Source organism: Stegastes partitus, unplaced genomic scaffold (genome assembly GCF_000690725.1).
Source record: "Stegastes partitus isolate 25-593 unplaced genomic scaffold, Stegastes_partitus-1.0.2 Scaffold2150, whole genome shotgun sequence".
In the NCBI taxonomy this organism is placed as follows: domain Eukaryota; kingdom Metazoa; phylum Chordata; class Actinopteri; family Pomacentridae; genus Stegastes; species Stegastes partitus.
This window is the reverse complement of record NW_007579881.1, coordinates 14,374-31,732: the sequence shown is the minus strand read 5'-3', so window position 1 is coordinate 31,732 and position 17,359 is coordinate 14,374. Positions and strand designations below refer to the sequence as shown.

Here is a 17,359-nt window from a genome sequence, read left to right as displayed (position 1 = left end):
AATAAGGTGATGAGGGCATCCTTTTTTTTTGTAGAAAAAAACAAATCGGGTCAAGTGTTTGCTTTACTTTCTTTTATACTAGAAGTTACGCAGTACATGCTGTGTCTTTAAGCAATTCCACTTCTTCCATCAGACATCACCAAGACATTTTTTGTTACTCCTGTAGCTCATATGATGCTATCAGCTGTATAAATTGCACCGGAATGTCTTTTTTTTTTTTTTTTTTTTTTGCAGTTTATTGCAACACAGCCGACTGTCATCGTGGCTCCTGTTCTGGGCCTTAGTTTGGGTCTTTATTACACTCTGAAAACCATAAAGGCAATGGAGCTTGCCTTCTCCCTCTTCTTGCTGCAGATTATTCCGTTTCCATGGATACTTGGCTTCAATTTCCTCTGCAAAGTGCAAATCAGAGGCTGAAGACGGGCCCAAGATCAATAGCTCTGCTGTGGCACCTTTATCCATCCAGGCGCTGCTTTGTATCCGTTTCATCACCGTCCAGCCCGCAGACATGTTCAACTACTCGACTAAGTTCGCTTATATTTTTTCGTTTTATTTGAGTAGCGACCTTTCAAGCTTTTGTTGCTGACTCAATTGTTTTCTATCGCCCAGCACTTCAGTGTCAGATGCCATCAGTGTCCGGGGGATGGTGAAATGAGGCGAGACTGTATCGCTGTCTCACCTCTGTATCCCTATCAAGGAGTTTGTCTTTGAAGGAAACTCGGATTGAAGCGGTCCATCTGGAGTTTCAGCTCCCACAGGAAGCTCTGTGTTCACTCAACTTCAGGCATCGTCGCTTTTTATGCCTCCAGAGATCCACTGACGGCAAAACAAACACATCCTTGGCAACTTTGCGGTTTTAATGACCATGAACAAATACGTTTTCCCGCCACTTTGTCAGCCATCCCCTGTGAAAATGCAATCCACAGCGTTAATTATTCATAGCTGCGGCGTATTGTTGATGTTGTGCATTAAGTGGAATTGTTGGAAAGCTGAATTTGCTGACAGTGAAACCATAAAGAGTAAAGATGAGAAAGGAGCTGACTGGTGACTTGGTGATTTTCCAGAGGCACTCTTTGATCTATAAAAACTTTCGTACCTTCACTCACTCCTGCTGACTCTCATCTTGTATTCTACTCCTTTGATCTATTGTTTGGACGCCTCCCCTGTGCTGTTCACCGTTTCGAATATACACAGATGTATGTGGGCCACTTGGCACTGTAGACTTTAGGTATTTGTTCTGGTTGTCGTGTGTGGGCGACTTTTTAAAGTGTTCCTTGAATAGGAGCATGTTAGAGGAACGACAGCCTCTGAAGAAGAATACGGCCTAAACATCAGGAGCGTGTCCAGGTCTGGGTCTTACTTTGCAGGTTCAGCAAGGTGACACTTAAGTATTTCCACCAGCTCTTCCTGGGGAGTTCCTGGGCCAGATGGGATATATAATCTGTCTAACATGTTATGAGTTTTCACTCAGAGACTCCCCACTGAATTGGAAACCTCTAAAAGGAGACATTGAAGACGATCCTCATCAGATCAGAACTCTTTTTGTGAAGCAGCAGAAGTTTTACTCTTAGCTTTTTTGGATGTCTCAGCTCCTCAGAGTATTTCTCCGGTCATGATCTCACCTCTGAAAGCTGTGAAAAGTAAAAAGGGAGGCAACAAGCAATTGGATGTGATGTTTTCTTGAAGACATTTATGGACATCAGGAATTTCTCTTCTATTCTTAGAAACAGCAGGGGTCGATTTATTCCCGGCAGGCGGCTGTGATTCAAACACACTGTTGGAAGATGTGGTTGTATTTTAAGTTCCCCAGTGTTCCTCCTGTTCTCCTGTGTTCACATCAGCAGGGAACTTGGTCTACACTGATCCATGTTATATAATTACATCAAATAGTGGCACGCTGCACTCTAGAAGCAGTGATGCCTTCATGTGTTCTGAGTCAGTTCAAAAACTCTTCTGCAGTTGACTTCGTTGACGACTAACTTCAGCGATTTTTGTTGATTCTTTTTCCACTCCTACAGGAGAACTGGACGGACACCGAATTAACCAAAAAAACAATCATCAGGGTTTCCAGCTGTTGGAAACTCCCACCAGGCATTATGATTTTTAACTACAGGTTTTTTTTAAACTCCTGAGGGTGTTTTTAAACTGCAGTCACGGTGGGGTATCTAGATTGGATGCTTCTATAATGGTTGGAAAACTCCCCAGCGACAACCATCCTCCATCAAAAAATTAATCACATCTTTTTCGGCCCTCTCGGGGTGTAATTCAGGGTGCTCATGGGAACATGCTGTTCATTAACAAATTTTCAACATAATGTAATAACACTGGGAATTAAAAACTGCAATGTGACAGAAGCAATTTGCAGAAAAAACAAATATCACAACAACACAATGGGCATCTTAACTGTCTTTGTTAGTTAGCACTAAGCAAATAAATGAGATCCATTAAGTATTGGTGCTGTTCCAAATCTAAATAGCCAACAAATTATTTCACTGGTAAAATGAGTTGCTGAAAAATGTGGCTGCCCTCCAGTTTGCTTTGTTCCTTTTTCTACAAAAAACCCCAAAAACAAACAGGCTTCAACAGACATGAAGTTCACTCAACTGAAGAAGCAGAAGAGCAAAAAAGGCACAACTTCACTTTGTCTAATGTTTGAGACATTTAGACTCATCAAATGGCAAGAAGCAGTATTTACATACTACATAGTTTACTGATGTTTTGGGGAATGATATAAGGGGTGGACCTGGAGATTGTGAAGCCCAGCCTGAGTTACTTGGTTGGAATTCTGACCTTTGGTGTCGTTCCCAGTTGCCATTCATTGCAGCATTCCTTCCTCACAGCTGCACATGTGGTCAGTGTCTGCATGAACTGATGGTAAATGGCAGAATTGTTCATCAGGTAAGGGCCTCCACCATGTCTAACATCAGAAAGGTGTGTTTGTATGTGTTCTCGCATGAGCTGATGTAGTGGAGCCTGACAGTCGTGGAAACTTTAATCGTGCCAGATAAGAAGTCAGCACACCACAGGGCAGATTTCCTTTAGAGATTGTGATCCCCACTCGTCCAGGGGGAAATCAATTTGACCAAAAGCTGACAGTTATCAGGATTTCCGATTCAATCTGGAATTAACCTCAACCCGCCGTGACATTCAGATCAAGACGATCTCAGATTTACCAAAACGATAGGAAGAAGCTTTTGAAGAAACTTTAAAGCTTCTTAAAGTCCCTTAGAAATATGACAAATTAAAATAAGTAGATGACTTGGTCGCCTTAATCGAATTTAAGAGATTGTTCACATTCTACCACAAAACATGCCATTTTCAAGTCTATTAACCGTCTAAACCCCAAAGACTGCAGGTGGCTTTGAAAGGCATGTTGTCTTTTTATAACATTTATCAGAGCTGGAAACCACATAAACACAGAAGAACCATTGAATTTTCAACTTTGTGATTGTCCTTAAGTGTATCATTTGTGACGCGTGGTATCATATTTCATTAAAATCATGTTCCATTTCAAAATTTATGAGAGAAAAAAGGAAAACAGTTTGCGCTAGATTCTGTAATAAAACAAAACATTCTGCACTTCTTAATGCAACCAAAAATCCATTAGTGACTCAGTACTAAAAGATTTCTAGTGTAGAGTCATCACTTTTTTCTATTATTGGAAATGCTTGTGGACGCTTGGAAAATAGTTTCATTCGAGGCTTTTTCATGTATAAAATGAACATTTAAGGAAATTACAGCATCTCTTTTTTGTATGATTTGTTTTCAGGACTTTATTTTACTTGAAAAAATGAACCCACTGTGAGTACAAAGATGACGGTTGCAAAAACAAAACAAAAAAAATATCCAGAAAGTGCTTTGAATTCAGAGGACTGATTTCACCAAACTAGATGTTATAAATTGCCATGAATCTGTCCCTGAATTAGTGTTGGAACGCTGCACAAATCTGTGAAATTTCTCGTTATTCTGCTCCATTTTCCCACTCTCTCACTGTGACTTTTCCTTTTTAGAATAGAGCAGAAATCAAAGTGTTTGCCTCTTTGTGTTTTGCAGCTGCGGCTCTGGGGAACCTGGTTTCAGACTTGGCAGGTCTCGGGTAAGCAGCCTTATAAAGTGTCTGTGAGGCCTCAGGTTTATTCTGAGTGAGACGTGTGAATTCTGTTGAAGACAGGTGAAGGTTTTTTTTTTTTTTAAATAATGAACTGAACTATCTTTGTCTTCTTGTTTTGCCGTGCAAGATTTCTGTTTGATGTTTTGTAGTTAAAAGTTAAATGCGTCATGTACTTGCTGGTATTTTTCTGTGCTAATTATCTTCTGTTTTCTCATTTCCTTAAACTTACTCGTTGCACATTTATGTGTGTATATTTTGCTTTGTTCTTTTTTTCCCCCCATGAAAAGAAACAATGTGTTCTCTATATCTACAAACTGAGCTCATAGGTTTAGGATGAGGAGGGTTATTTTGAGGTTAGAAATTGTATGCCGATGACAAGTGAGTGACTCTGTTTTAAACTGAGTGTCGACTCCCTTAGGAAGTGATTTTAGTTACTTCTTAATATAGACAATTTTGTTGAGGATTAAAAGAAAAGGGCTTGCAGTATTTTATATGTATTTACAAAAGTTGCCACTGTTATTCAATTAGTTGTGTATTATTAAATTATTGGGCCAACTGTTTTGATAATTGATTCATCTTGAGTAATTTTTCAGAAAAAAGTCTAAATTCTTTGATTCCACCTCCTTAAATATGAACATTTTTGTAGTTACTTTTCTCCTTTATCATAATAATCCAGGCATCTTTTGGTTGTGGATAAAACAAGACATTTGAGGACGTTTTTATTATTTTTTTGGAGGTTATGTATACATTATATGTGAATTTTAAAAAATTGACATATTTGTTTAATTGAAAATAATTATTAGTTGCAGCCATATTGTTAACCATTAATCTGCTAGTTATAAAATTATCCCAAAGATTAATTGTATCCTTGTGAGTTGCATATGATTAAAAAAATATGCGACCTGCATTTTTGAAAAATTATTTAACATTTTGTAAATGAAATTGTACAATATACTTTAAATATGTAACCCATATTTTTTCAAGAACAGAGACCGTAAGAGTTTCATAAAGCATTGAGATGGACTGACTGATTGTTGGATAGCTTTTTCCTTTAAGGTGACACCTGTAAATGATTAAATGTCAAGGCTGTTAGAATCACACCAGTATGTTTGTGTGTAGTCTTGCAGGTTATGTGGAGGCTCTGGCTTCCAGACTGGGGATGCAGGTTCCAGATCTGACGCCTAAACAGGTGGATATGTGGCAGACCAGGCTCAGCTCTCACATGGTGAGATTTCAGTTTCATTCTATATTCAGGCATTTTAATCCTTTTATTGTTCTGAATAACCAGCAGTGGAAATGTGGCAGAAAATTAGAGGAGACATGCAACACAGATCCTCAGCTGGAGTCAAACGGTGGTTCATGGTTTGTGGTTGGCAGAACACCAGGGAATCAGGAGGCTCCAGTTTCTAAATTGTTTTTTTTTACATAATCGTGTCAAGTGTTTAAAGTGTGCATATTATGCTTTTTGGTTTCTCCCTTTCTCTTACATTGTAATATAGCTGTTTTGTGTATGTGTAAAAGCCCAAAATCCAAAATAAAGGGAGTTAATCGTGCTCCTTCCCTACCTGAAACCCCTCGTTTGAAGTCCAGGCTTTTCTTTTGTTACTTACCTACATCACCCAGTAGTACATTTGCATACTGCATGCATTGCAGCCACTTTGGCGACAATCTAAAGCAAAGAAAGAGCTCCATCGCTGCATTCAAAGCTCTATGTTTATGTACCCACCGTTACCTAACTGGAATCATACCAGCTGAACAATCAGAGCAGACTGGGCTTTTGTAGAGGAAGGCCTTAAAGAGACAGGAGCAAAAATGAAACGTTTCAGACAGGATGAGAAAAGATGATGTAGTAGTGTACAGTATGAGGAAAAATAACATGTTTTCTGAACATTACGCATGTAAACATATTCTAGCAGACCCCACAAATAAAATTGTAAAACTGTAAATGTGCCAAATATGGGCTCTTTAATATCCTCAGAAGCAATTATCCCAACAGATAACTTTCAAATACCTAGGGATTGATGAAATTACAAGACATTTGGCATAATAAAAATAAAAATAAAGCTTAACAGGAGCGCTCGATGCTGGTAGAGGAGGCGCATCAGAGGAAATGTATAATAGGGGAGAATCCACAGGCATGAAAGAGGCCTGGAGACTGCCAGCAAAATCAGTTTCAGCTTTGTTCTTGTTAAAAAAGCAGCGTATGACTTTATCAAAAGTGTATCCGGAGACATCATCTTAAAAGGAACAAGCACCTGCAGCTGGCGCGCTAAAACTACCCCATTCTGAATTATACATTTATCAGCCAACATTGAGCTGATGTACTGTTATTCTAAAAGATTTCTCACACGGTGCTTTTCCTCACCAGGACCACTAACTCTAAAGCAATTTCAGTAGAGCTTTCACAGATTTAGTAATAAAATGAACAGATTTTATTGTCAAATTTATAAAAAAGGTCAACAGGGAAGGACTTGAACTTTTAGCATGGTAATGAGATTTCTTCTTTTTCTGCAGGGTAAAGCCATTGGTGTGTCCATCGGCTGCATTTTGGGGATGTTCCCGCTGTTCTTCCTGAGCGACGATGATGAGAAAGAGAAAGAAGCACAACCCTGCGGTGACACAGCGTCACACTCCTCATAATAAGCCACTACATCTGCACCATCACATCGCAAACTGGATACTGCTGATTTTTAATAAGTATTTACAGTCGGGTGTTTCTCTGTCGTCCCGCTCAGGCAGTGTTCACTGTTTGTGTTTATGTAGAGCTTTAATTGGCTGCTGATGATGTCTAGTTCCAAAACCTTGAGCTCTTTTTAGCTTCTTTTGAAGCAGCAGGCGATAGTATCTTTATATCTGCTTCCTCAAGACGTGCCGTCTGTTGTTTTCAATGTCAGGCAGCAATGGGAGGTCTTACTTTGATTTAAATTCACGGTGATGAAAGATGAGCATCGCAGGGATTTAATTAATTCTGATTCTGTCATAGATTCTTCGTATCAGTCCCATTCTTAACTGCTCTCTCCATCAGTGAAAGGTTGTTGGTATTTAAAAGACAACTGTGATCCCGAGATTCTCCTCAGTTAAAAACGTGATCTTTAGGCAACATGTTTCCTATTTAAATGTTTTTGTGCAACATTTGGATGTGTAGTGTAACAGAAGCACACACGGATAAGAGTCATCAAGTTAGCAGACTAAATAATGTCATGAGAGAGAGAGACAGGAAAGAAGAATGCTGGAAGGACCTGCAGGAAAGTGCCATGAGCGGGACTCGAGCCCATGACCTCTGTGTCAGGGACTACAGCCCCTGAACATGGGAGCTATCATGGCGCTACATTTAAAAAGAAACTTTAAAGAGACAGAAGCGAAAGCATGTGTACATATTCCACTACACCTCAAAAATGCAATAAATACAAATATAAAATTAAACCAAATAAACAAATTGGTTGAGCTAACATTCAGCTAACATTTGTCACCAGAAGCATTTGGTCGTAGCAGACCGAATAAGGCTGCTGAGTGTGTTAAACTGAACAAGGGCAGGCTTTTATTGCTGATGAAATCAACTTTTGATATGTAACAAGAAAGCTGTGTTATTGCTGCTTTCAAGGTTGCATCATCTTACTTTACGCAGAGTTCCAACAGCATCAAATCAGTTTCATGAACTAAGTTTCTGCACTAGACTTAGTACTGAAACCAATATTAGTCTAGTTATTTGACTTTGAATAACACAAAGTCAAAGACAAAGTCAAATATTTGCTGTCTAAAACACAACATGTTTTAGACAGCAAATATTTAAGGTGCACAGATCCATTTTGCTGGATCTGTACTGACTCCCTGTATGGGCCAGATGAGAGCCAGAAATCAGCATTTCCACCATCAGCTCCATTGACTTGGTCACAGCAGGATGCAGTGTGTATAAGACATCACAGTAACTGTAGAAAACAGGCAAAAATTCATTAATAAAAAGTACAGGAGCCCCTCGATGGCTGTGCAGCGCAGACTTCATTCAATAATCAAACAATTTGGAGATGGATTTCTTTCTTTAGAGCTTCAAGTTTTTAACAGTGATGTTTCTTAGCATAAAAATGAAGCCAGTGAGTTTCATGCTGCAAGGTACTAATTTATTTATTTTTTAACCTCTCCACCGTTTATTCAGTGTTTACTATCAGTATGTATCTGTGTCGTTTTTAAAAGTTCTACCAAAGGCGTTGATAAGAAGAGTGAAATGACAGTTTGCTCATCGGTTGGAACCAAGTTTTGGTTCACCATCACTGAACACATGCCTCGTGAACTCTGCCTAAGCAGCATCTAGGATGGGAGGTGCTCACCTGTCTCAACACTAGAACTGTGATTCTGCCTCTTCCCAACTATCAGCCGGTTTACAGTTTCATTGTAAAGACACCGGCGGTTGTTTTCCATCCTGACAGCAGAAACCCAGACTGTAGATACTGGCCGACTGTTTTTGCAGTTGGGACACTAATTTATGTGTTTTTTTTTGTTTTGTTTTTTTCAACTCATTGAAAGAGCAGCACATTTATTATGCTTTTTTTTTTTCTTCAGCAGACACTTTATACATTTGAGGACTTTATTTACGAAATACTATTTATTCATGAGTCAAAAATGTTTCTCTTCAGCTGGAACTGAGCAGTGACAAACTGTAAAGTCGCTGCGGATGAGTGTCAGCAGTCTTTAAACTTCCACAAAAACAATGTAAATGAAAACAAGAAGAGCCTCATCTGCTACCTCGAGGGATCATTTAGGTGTTTGCATGAAGAACTGATGTAGCTCTATATTCGGACTTTCTGTTTCCGCTTCAGATTAGTTTTAATGTGCGGGGAAGTCCTCCGATGTTTCATATGAGGTGGATTAAAGGAGGAGGCGTTCAGCAGCACTTCACACCGTTTGGAAACTTAAGTTGCTATTTTTGGTTTGTTGTGATTTGCCAAGGTCGCTCTGCATCTTTGTGTTTTTCTGTCTGCACCGTCTTTTTTCCTTTTTCACTCCTTTCACTCACACACACTCTCGACTTGGATCCAGCAGTCTGTGTAATTAGTTTTCTAGCTTCTGTTTCATCGCACTCGAAGCATCCAGATGGTTTGTTTGTGCCGCGACAAGTCGGCTCAGGAGTTTCACTGATTCCTGGGACTCAAGCTTTTCCCCTCCCTCTTTATTTCTTTCCTTCTTAATCTGCCTCTTTCTGTCTGCTTCTCCGTCTCACACTCCAGCAGTCAGCAAAACACCTGCCAGCTGCTCTTTGTCATCTCAGTGAAACTAACTGATGCTTTTCTCCAGTTGTCTCCAAAGTCGCTCTGTTTACTGCAGTTTATACTGGATTACATTTACCTCTCGCTATTTTATTTTAGTGTCCTAATTACAACAGTTTTATTATTGATTGATTTTTTTAAAATTATTTTTGTGAGCAACAGGTTATTCTATAAAATATCAGCAAATGTCCCCATCGTAATGTCCCAGAAACTAAAGTTACTTAGTTGACATTTGGGCCGTAATCAAAGAAAATCTTGCACTCAAAACAGTGCAGGGTTCTACTTGTAAGCCTTGTTATCCTAAATCAATTCTAAATCAACATAGAAGCTAGTATTTGCAGAATATTAAATCATCTGAATCTGTGTATTTATTCAAAAATGATGAGAACAAACTCAGAGCACCTACACGGATTCATTCAGTGAAAATGAACTACATCAATAGTAGCATAAAGGCTATTGAGGAATATAATGCAGATAAGCTCGCTGCTGTTTTCAGATGATCTGTCATGTCAGTTGTTGAGCTGTGATGTTACAAACTGCTTGTGGCAACATCTCGACTTTTAGGTCTTGTGCTTTAGCAAATTGCAGCCACACAGATGCATCCTTCAACGCGGTGTCGGTCATTTTAGAGCTGAAGTCAAGTAAACATTCAGTAAATGTTAAATGAGTTCGACCCAACAGTCTCCATTAGGTTGGGTCACTTCAAAATTGTGAAACTGCACAAGTGTTCACGGGTAGTTTGTTCCTCCAGCCACCAGTAGTAATGGATTAATCCTGGAAAGATGCTGATGTTGAACGTCCAGTTCTCCTGGAAGCTACAGCCTTAGCTGACAGTAACATAAAGCAGGGAAAAGCAACACATTCTTGTGTTTTAGATGCTGGAACAAAAAAAGTTTGCCTTTTTTTGCATGACAAATAGTGATTACTTGATTAAAGCAATTTAAATGATTGCTAAATCATCGAAGCTTGGAATTTTTTGCTGTTTATAGTACCCATAACAGAACAAACGATAGTCATGCTGAGGCAGACTTTCATAATAGCATTTGACAGATACGTAAATTACTATCATGAGCCGATGAGGAAGCAAGTGTCTAAAACATTTATTTACAGCTCACTATACGGAAATATACACTATACAGGTTACTGATAAATGAGGAAATATACATACAGTTGTTTTTTTTATGGATTTTTAGCTCATACATTTGTTGAACAAGGAGAGGCCTTACGTAGAATCCCTTTCCATGGTTTTATGTCTCATCACTCCATGAATGTCTCCTGTTTTTGTAGCTGATATAAGCTACATTAACCAGAGCCAGTTAGCCTGTAGTTACAAGTTTACAGAAATTAGATGTATTCTTAAGTCTCGGGATGTTGAAGCCTGTTGAACTGCATGCATTTGTGGTCCTTTCTGACTTTTTTGCATTCATAAGAATGACTTTAGGAGTCATCATGTCATCCACGAGGTTCCATATTGATGCTTTTTAAGCTAATTAGAGAGTAGTTTTGGACACTGCTACTGGATCACACTAGACTCTATTTCCCACAATCCTCTCTGTGAGCGTCAGAACTGATCCCGATGAAAGCATACCCACCTTGTTTAGTTATTTCCAGGCTTTGAAAAGTTTGATCATTGCCAAAACCTTTGTAATGAACATTGTAATGCTGTTATTTACTAGATTATGAAATGTTGATCTGTAGAGGGATGGGAGACACTGAGCACAAATCCTCAAATCTAAAGGAATTAAGGGCTGGTGTTTAAAAAAAATAAAAAATTGTTTAACAACCGACCGGCTGAGTTGAGGCAGAAATGTTTGAACACTGTTTTAATGAGTGTTTGGACGCGGCTGCAGGATTAACTGTAAAAGCCTCGAGGGAAATTGGCTTTTCTTTTTTTTTCTTTTTTGTCCGCCTGCCTCATTAGAAGAAAGATTTGTCGTGGAGGATGAGGACAAGCAATATACCATCTGTGTGAATCATGTGGTAAATTTATCAGTACGGAGTTATGTAATATTAAATGCTGTTTAACTTGGACAACCTGAACTTGTATGTTTTTGTATCATCTCATGTTTGTGTATTTTTTCTAAGAGAATGAATATGGACTGTGCTCTCTCTGATATTGATGATACTTTGCTTCCCTGAAGAAGAAGAAGAAAAATGTTTTAGGAGCATTTGAACAAAAGTTGAGTCTGTCAGTTAAAGGAATGTCGTGTTGTGCTGCCATCTTGTGGACAGTCGAGGAGCAGCAGCAGATGTGCACTGATACATGTATGTACTGTAAAACCCGAATTGTCTAAGGATGCAGTATGTGTGTATTTTGCATCGTTATTGTGTGCATTTTAAACAAAGAGAGATAATAAATTTGAGCGTGTTTACTCGTGGCTCTACAGGTGATGCTGTACTTCAATGTCTTCAATGTCATTCGTCACTGAAGTGCCCCGAAGCAAGGCAGTGAGGCTCTAGTCACTCCTGACTGAGGCAGGCTGTCGTGAGGAGATCTAAGGTCAGATAATGTGCATCCTAAAGTTGTAACGTAGTCGCAAAGCAGCTTCTTTCTTTAGCTTCTGAACACACGGCTGTGGTTGTTTCATGTGGTGTTTTTGTGGCAGAAGCTCAGTTGGAAAAGTGTGTTTTTTGCAGAAAGTATCTTCATCCACCAGTCAGGCTTTACAACAGTTGAATTAGAGTTATATTCTACAGGAGTTTAATTAGTTTACATGTTAAGCTCTTCATAAATAATAGCTCAAGAGGTTTTTTGATTTCCTTCTGAATCCTGTCACATTCATCCTCACTCTGGGCTTATTTTTCACTATGAAGTCCTGCACCTCTATGGGAACAGCACAACCATGACTACAAGTAGAGAAAACTTAAAGATGTCTTCTGTGAAGACATGACACAGTTATAAAGCTCTAAATTGTTTAAAAAAAAATAAAAAAAAAAGATATTTCTTGATTATTTCACAAAATTTTGAAAACCTAAAATCAACATTTTCAGCATTTTTGCAAGTGCTCATGTGGGCTACCTGTAATGGGGAAATATTGTATAAATTGCATTTTTAAATTTGTTTTTTACACTTGTCTCTCCACGTGTAAACACAGCCTGCAGTTCAGCTAAATAATCTTTATATTTTTGGCAATGTTGGTCTCAGCTGTGTCGCCAATAGCTTCACACTGGCACAGAGTCACGCAGAATTTTTTAGTGCAAATTATTTTTTGGGAATTTTTGAAGAATTGTTGTGAAAAAAGGTCATTCTGGTTAAATGTCACAATTTTAAGTTTAGATTTGGTTAAGTTTCCCAACTGAACTATTCTGAATGATAGAAAGTCGATTTGTTTGTTTCTACATTTTCTAGCTGATAAATGGTGTCATTTGGGTGATTCTTTAAAAAAAATAAAATACAACAACATGCCTTTCAAGTTACTGCTAGTGAGTTTTCAAGTTCCAGTGTTAATCAGTACACTGTAGACTGTGGTGTTTGCATGTATTGGTTGAACCTGAAAACTTGTTTTATTTCATCAAAATCACTTTATTCTACAGCTCAAATTTAAAAAAAATAAAAACATAAAATGCTTGCCAGCTTCTGCAAAAATACCAAAATTATGTATTTCTCTGTGCAACAAAAAAGCAAAAAAGGACTGACCAGTGACAAAAGTGATGTGACCAAAATTCAGGGACTGTCAAGTAGAAAAATCTTTAGAGTTGGTAGGGTCACCATTTTTGTCGTATCGGTAAAAATGTTGTACAAATTGATTCCAGGTTTTTTTTTTTTCAAGTGTTACTAAATGTTTAGTCAAAGAAATTCAACTTGATTTTTCTTTCTTTATAATTTATCACATAACTGTGTCACACTGTACAGAAGTAATTTCTGAGTTCTCTCTACTTCTAATCGTGGTTGAGCTGTTTCCATAGAGGTGAAGGACTTTGTTTTGTAGTGAAAAATTTGCCCTCAGTGAGACAGAAGCAAAACGAAAAACAAAACAAAAAAACCACTCAAACTGCTTGTGGCTCAGAGGGTTAATTGAACTCTGACATTTACTTTGAGACAAAGCGGCTGCATGAAGAGACAGACTGGTAATATTTATTTAGGAAATGCACGAGGGAAACCATTACAGCAGAGCACCTGAAGTAGGAAAATCTTACAAAAAATGAAACCCAGAGCATCATTTAGCATATAGTGTAAGAAATTTGGCAACTTGTTCTTAAATTAAAGGCTAAAGGGTCGAGACACACTGACAGCTGCTACAGCTCAGGGACAGACGTGGCCTGTAAACACACTGAGGACAGGAAAAGTGGTTTTATCTCACGTGGATCTGAAATTGCAGGATTTTTCTAACCGGGTGTTTGTAAAAATGTTTGCGAGCAGAGGAGTTTTCGCCATTAATGGATGTGATTTGTTAAAAACTGGCTTTTCTAATCCTCAGTGTGCATCCTCAGATCATCAACAACATACACAGTTAGTCTTCACAGGCTCGAACATTCAGCTTCATACGCTTGTTATCGCATCAGCTACACAAACTTATTCGTAAACCTGCACTGGAAAAACGGATATAAAACAGACAGGCTTCAGTCATCATACAGGGCGACACATAAAATATGAAACAGTAATAATTCCTGTCGGGAAACAGATTAGATGATTATCTAAAATGTGTTCCAGATGAGGAAATAATTAGTTCCAGTAAAAAAAATAAAAATAAAAAAAAAGCGACTAATAAATCCTTTGTTCAACTAAAAAAAAAGACAACATGCATATTAAATATATTTGTTAATAGCTCAACAGGACAGCTGGGGATTTAGAAATGTGAAATTAAAATGGATGACAACATTAAAATGAATAAATAGATAAATAATCTGATGCATGATGACACACTGTTAGCAGTACTGTTCGGTAGCAACAGGGGAGTTTTCGTGTTTTTCAGCTAATTTCACCCGCTAATACAGATTAGAGTAACTCGTCGGGCTATTCAACATGTAGAATTAACAAGCTATTACAGTTTTTTTTACACATTTGTTGTAGTTACATGAATATTAGTACGCCGCAGGTTCTGCCTGTCATCTGTTTCATCACAGCTAATGGAGGAGTTTCAGTCGGGTCGCACTCGTGTGGCACCGTTATGGAGGTCAATGATGTTCTCAAACAAACACTAGGCTGCGAAACTGCCAGCATGATGGTAAAAACACAATAGCATCAGTTAAATTAATACAAAATATCGGCTAGTAAACTAATTTAGAAAAACGCCTTTTGAATTCTTTAAAACAGCCAAATTATAAGCTCAGATACCGAAGCAGGACAAAAGTATAAACGCAGCATGCCAATGGGCTTCTTGACTGATTTAGGTTACTATTGTTTTGGTTAGAAAAGCGTTAAATTTAAGTTTGTGAGCTGTTCAACTGGTGACAAAATGGGCAGCTGGCTGCTGTGAGAAACACCAACAGACTAATCAATGTTCTATTAACTGTAGCACCAGCGGCATAAAACGGATATAAAAACTAATTTATGCATTTTCTGCATCACCAACTGAATTTATGTGGCTACAGAGCTGTTTTATGGCATCCTTTCTGTCATAGAGATGCCGAGTTTTGGATCAAGCACTTTTTCCGCGATGATTAAAAAACAATCAATATAATTTAGTAAAATACTACATGTTTGTTTAGTGTAGTTAATGAGATGGCATTTGAAGGATGCCCTTCAGAGCCAAAGAAGGACCTCCATCATGACTGCCAGAGTGCGTCCTGCACCACCTGAAAGTCCTCCTTACACTGAACAGTTAGTGTTTGATGGCTAGTAAGCACAAACAGTTTAGGACTAAAGCAAGCCAGACTCCAGACCAGGTTATACAGGATGTTGTGGTCCTGCTCTCTGTCCAAAAAAATGTACACCTTCTAATGGAGACTTGAGTTATTCTCCATTTTAAACTTGTACGCTCAGTACTGGGACAGTGAACTAACCAGAGTCTCTTTGTGTTCGCTGACTTGATTAAATCCCCAATCAGAGACGAGTATCACGATGGTGGTTATAAACAGTCTTTGTCAACCAGGTTTTCTTCATCAGGCTTTGAGCGCACTCACTCTTAGATAGTGTTTGACGGTGGTAAATTGCACTCACTTCTGACCTTTTTGAATTTTTGTTACTTTTATGCTTTCCGAGTAGTTTAAACATAAACTTCTGTTTAATCAACACGGAAATTAGCAGCTAGGGATCCATAATTATAAGACAACAGGAACCCTATCTATGTAAGACTGAATCAGATTTCTCAGATTTTACCTAATTAGGGGTTAAAATTCAGGTTACTGCTGCACACTGCCCCAATACTAAAGCTCTGACTCCATAGTAGCTTCACTAAGATAATGTCCACAACTGTTTACGAGTGCGCAGGCTAACTCAGCACACAGGCTTCACTACAACAGACCAATACATTAATCCACGTTACTGCAATTACTACAGATAAGTAGTAACACGGAAACTGTAGTAACAGCCTCTAATACTGCTCTGTACGCTAACGCATACTGTGCAGCTGCTACATAGTTGGTCGGTTAATAGTTCAACAATGAACAGGGACGGAGGCCAACAAACTCACCAATTATACCTGTCGGCAGTAAGAACTAACAAAGATACTTTAGAATAAGAATGTTAGCCGTTGATTGAATTTTTCTTGGCTTTTCAGCATTTTTGCGTTTGATCAAAACTTTCAAAGTGCTTCACAGAAAAACAAAATTTAAAAACATAATTGGAAATGAAGGAAATAAATATTTCACAGTCCCTTTCAGTAGCTTTGATTTAGGGAGTCAAAGGCAGGACTTTCTACACCAAACTTAATCCGTCGACTTGTTGGCATCCGCAGTTCGTGGTTAACTTCTGCTGACACAGTTTACATCCACTGCTGGGTGTCTTAGGGGCTTTATTGGTTCATGGATCTAATTTAAAAAGCAAAGTGATTATTCATACTGGGGCAAACTGTAAGAACATGCAGGTCAATCTACTGTTTGTGGTATTAATAACTGTAACTGGTTACACGCCACTCTTTGAGATGCTACCCTACATATACAGACACGCTTTCTGGTTGTGTAGAAGTGTAGTTCTCTCTACCTATGTTTGTACATCAAGAAAATCCAGCATAGTTTTAATTAAATAGAGAATATTTAACTTCAGCACGCAGGCTTTTGGCACCTTAAGTGGAAATGGGAGACTACGGGGATGTAAAAGGAGCTTATGACAAACGAAACATACAAACACATCAAAATAGAAATATGTACATACAAATAATGATTTGATCTTTTGAAAATACTCCATCACTCCTTCCAGCTTACCATTATCTCTTCGACAATTTTTCTCTACTTCATCTATCTTACCAATACTAACGTTTAGATTCATTTAAGCCTTTTCTGCTACAAGACTGACCTTGTTCAGGCATTTCCCATTTGACAAGAATATCCTTTCACTCGTCGTCTTTTACATACCGAAGTTGCCCTGAAGAAACGATCTTGGATCAGTTTTCCCGGTCGTTGCCTCAGACAGGAACTCAAGTGCAATGCTTTTGGTTTTCAGCCTGTAAAAAGGTCCTTGTAAAGGTCTTGTTGGATAACATCTAAATCTGTATGGAGCGTTTCATTTTGTTTTGCCATTTCCCAGTTGTCTCACTTCAACATGTGCAACAAGTAAAACCAATAGCTATATAAGAAAAAGCAATAGTTAAAAAAAAGATTTTAATTCTCCTTCAGCACGTTTCAAACCGAAAACATTCTTTAATGTGCATTAAGTTGACAGACTCACTGTCGTTTGTATCAGTTTGGATTTTAAAATTGATTAAATACAGGCTGTGATGCCTAAAACCACCTTTTTGTTTTCCTCCAAAGTCAAATATCAATCATTTACACGGAAATTTCTCTTTGGCCAAACAGTGAAGGTGCAGATTGTTTAACTTTAATCAGAATTTGGCATTGCTGAAAGAAACTTGTGATGTTTAAAAACTGATCCTTGATCAGAGTCTCCAGGCAA

The 17,359-nt window shown here is 38.3% G+C and overlaps 1 protein-coding gene across 1 annotated transcript in view; it reads left to right on the top strand.

The window, feature by feature from the left end:
• The window catches only part of tmem65 (transmembrane protein 65), a 46,056-nt gene extending 38,042 nt beyond the window's left edge, over window positions 1-8,014 (top strand). Inside the window, exons 5-7 of the mRNA XM_008304161.1 lie at window positions 4,054-4,096; window positions 5,231-5,336; window positions 6,626-8,014. Coding sequence (XP_008302383.1) covers window positions 4,054-4,096; window positions 5,231-5,336; window positions 6,626-6,751 — 275 coding nt within the window. The 3' untranslated portion in view covers window positions 6,752-8,014. The remainder of the gene's footprint in view (window positions 1-4,053; window positions 4,097-5,230; window positions 5,337-6,625) is intronic.
• The last annotated feature ends 9,345 nt before the right edge of the window (window positions 8,015-17,359 follow it).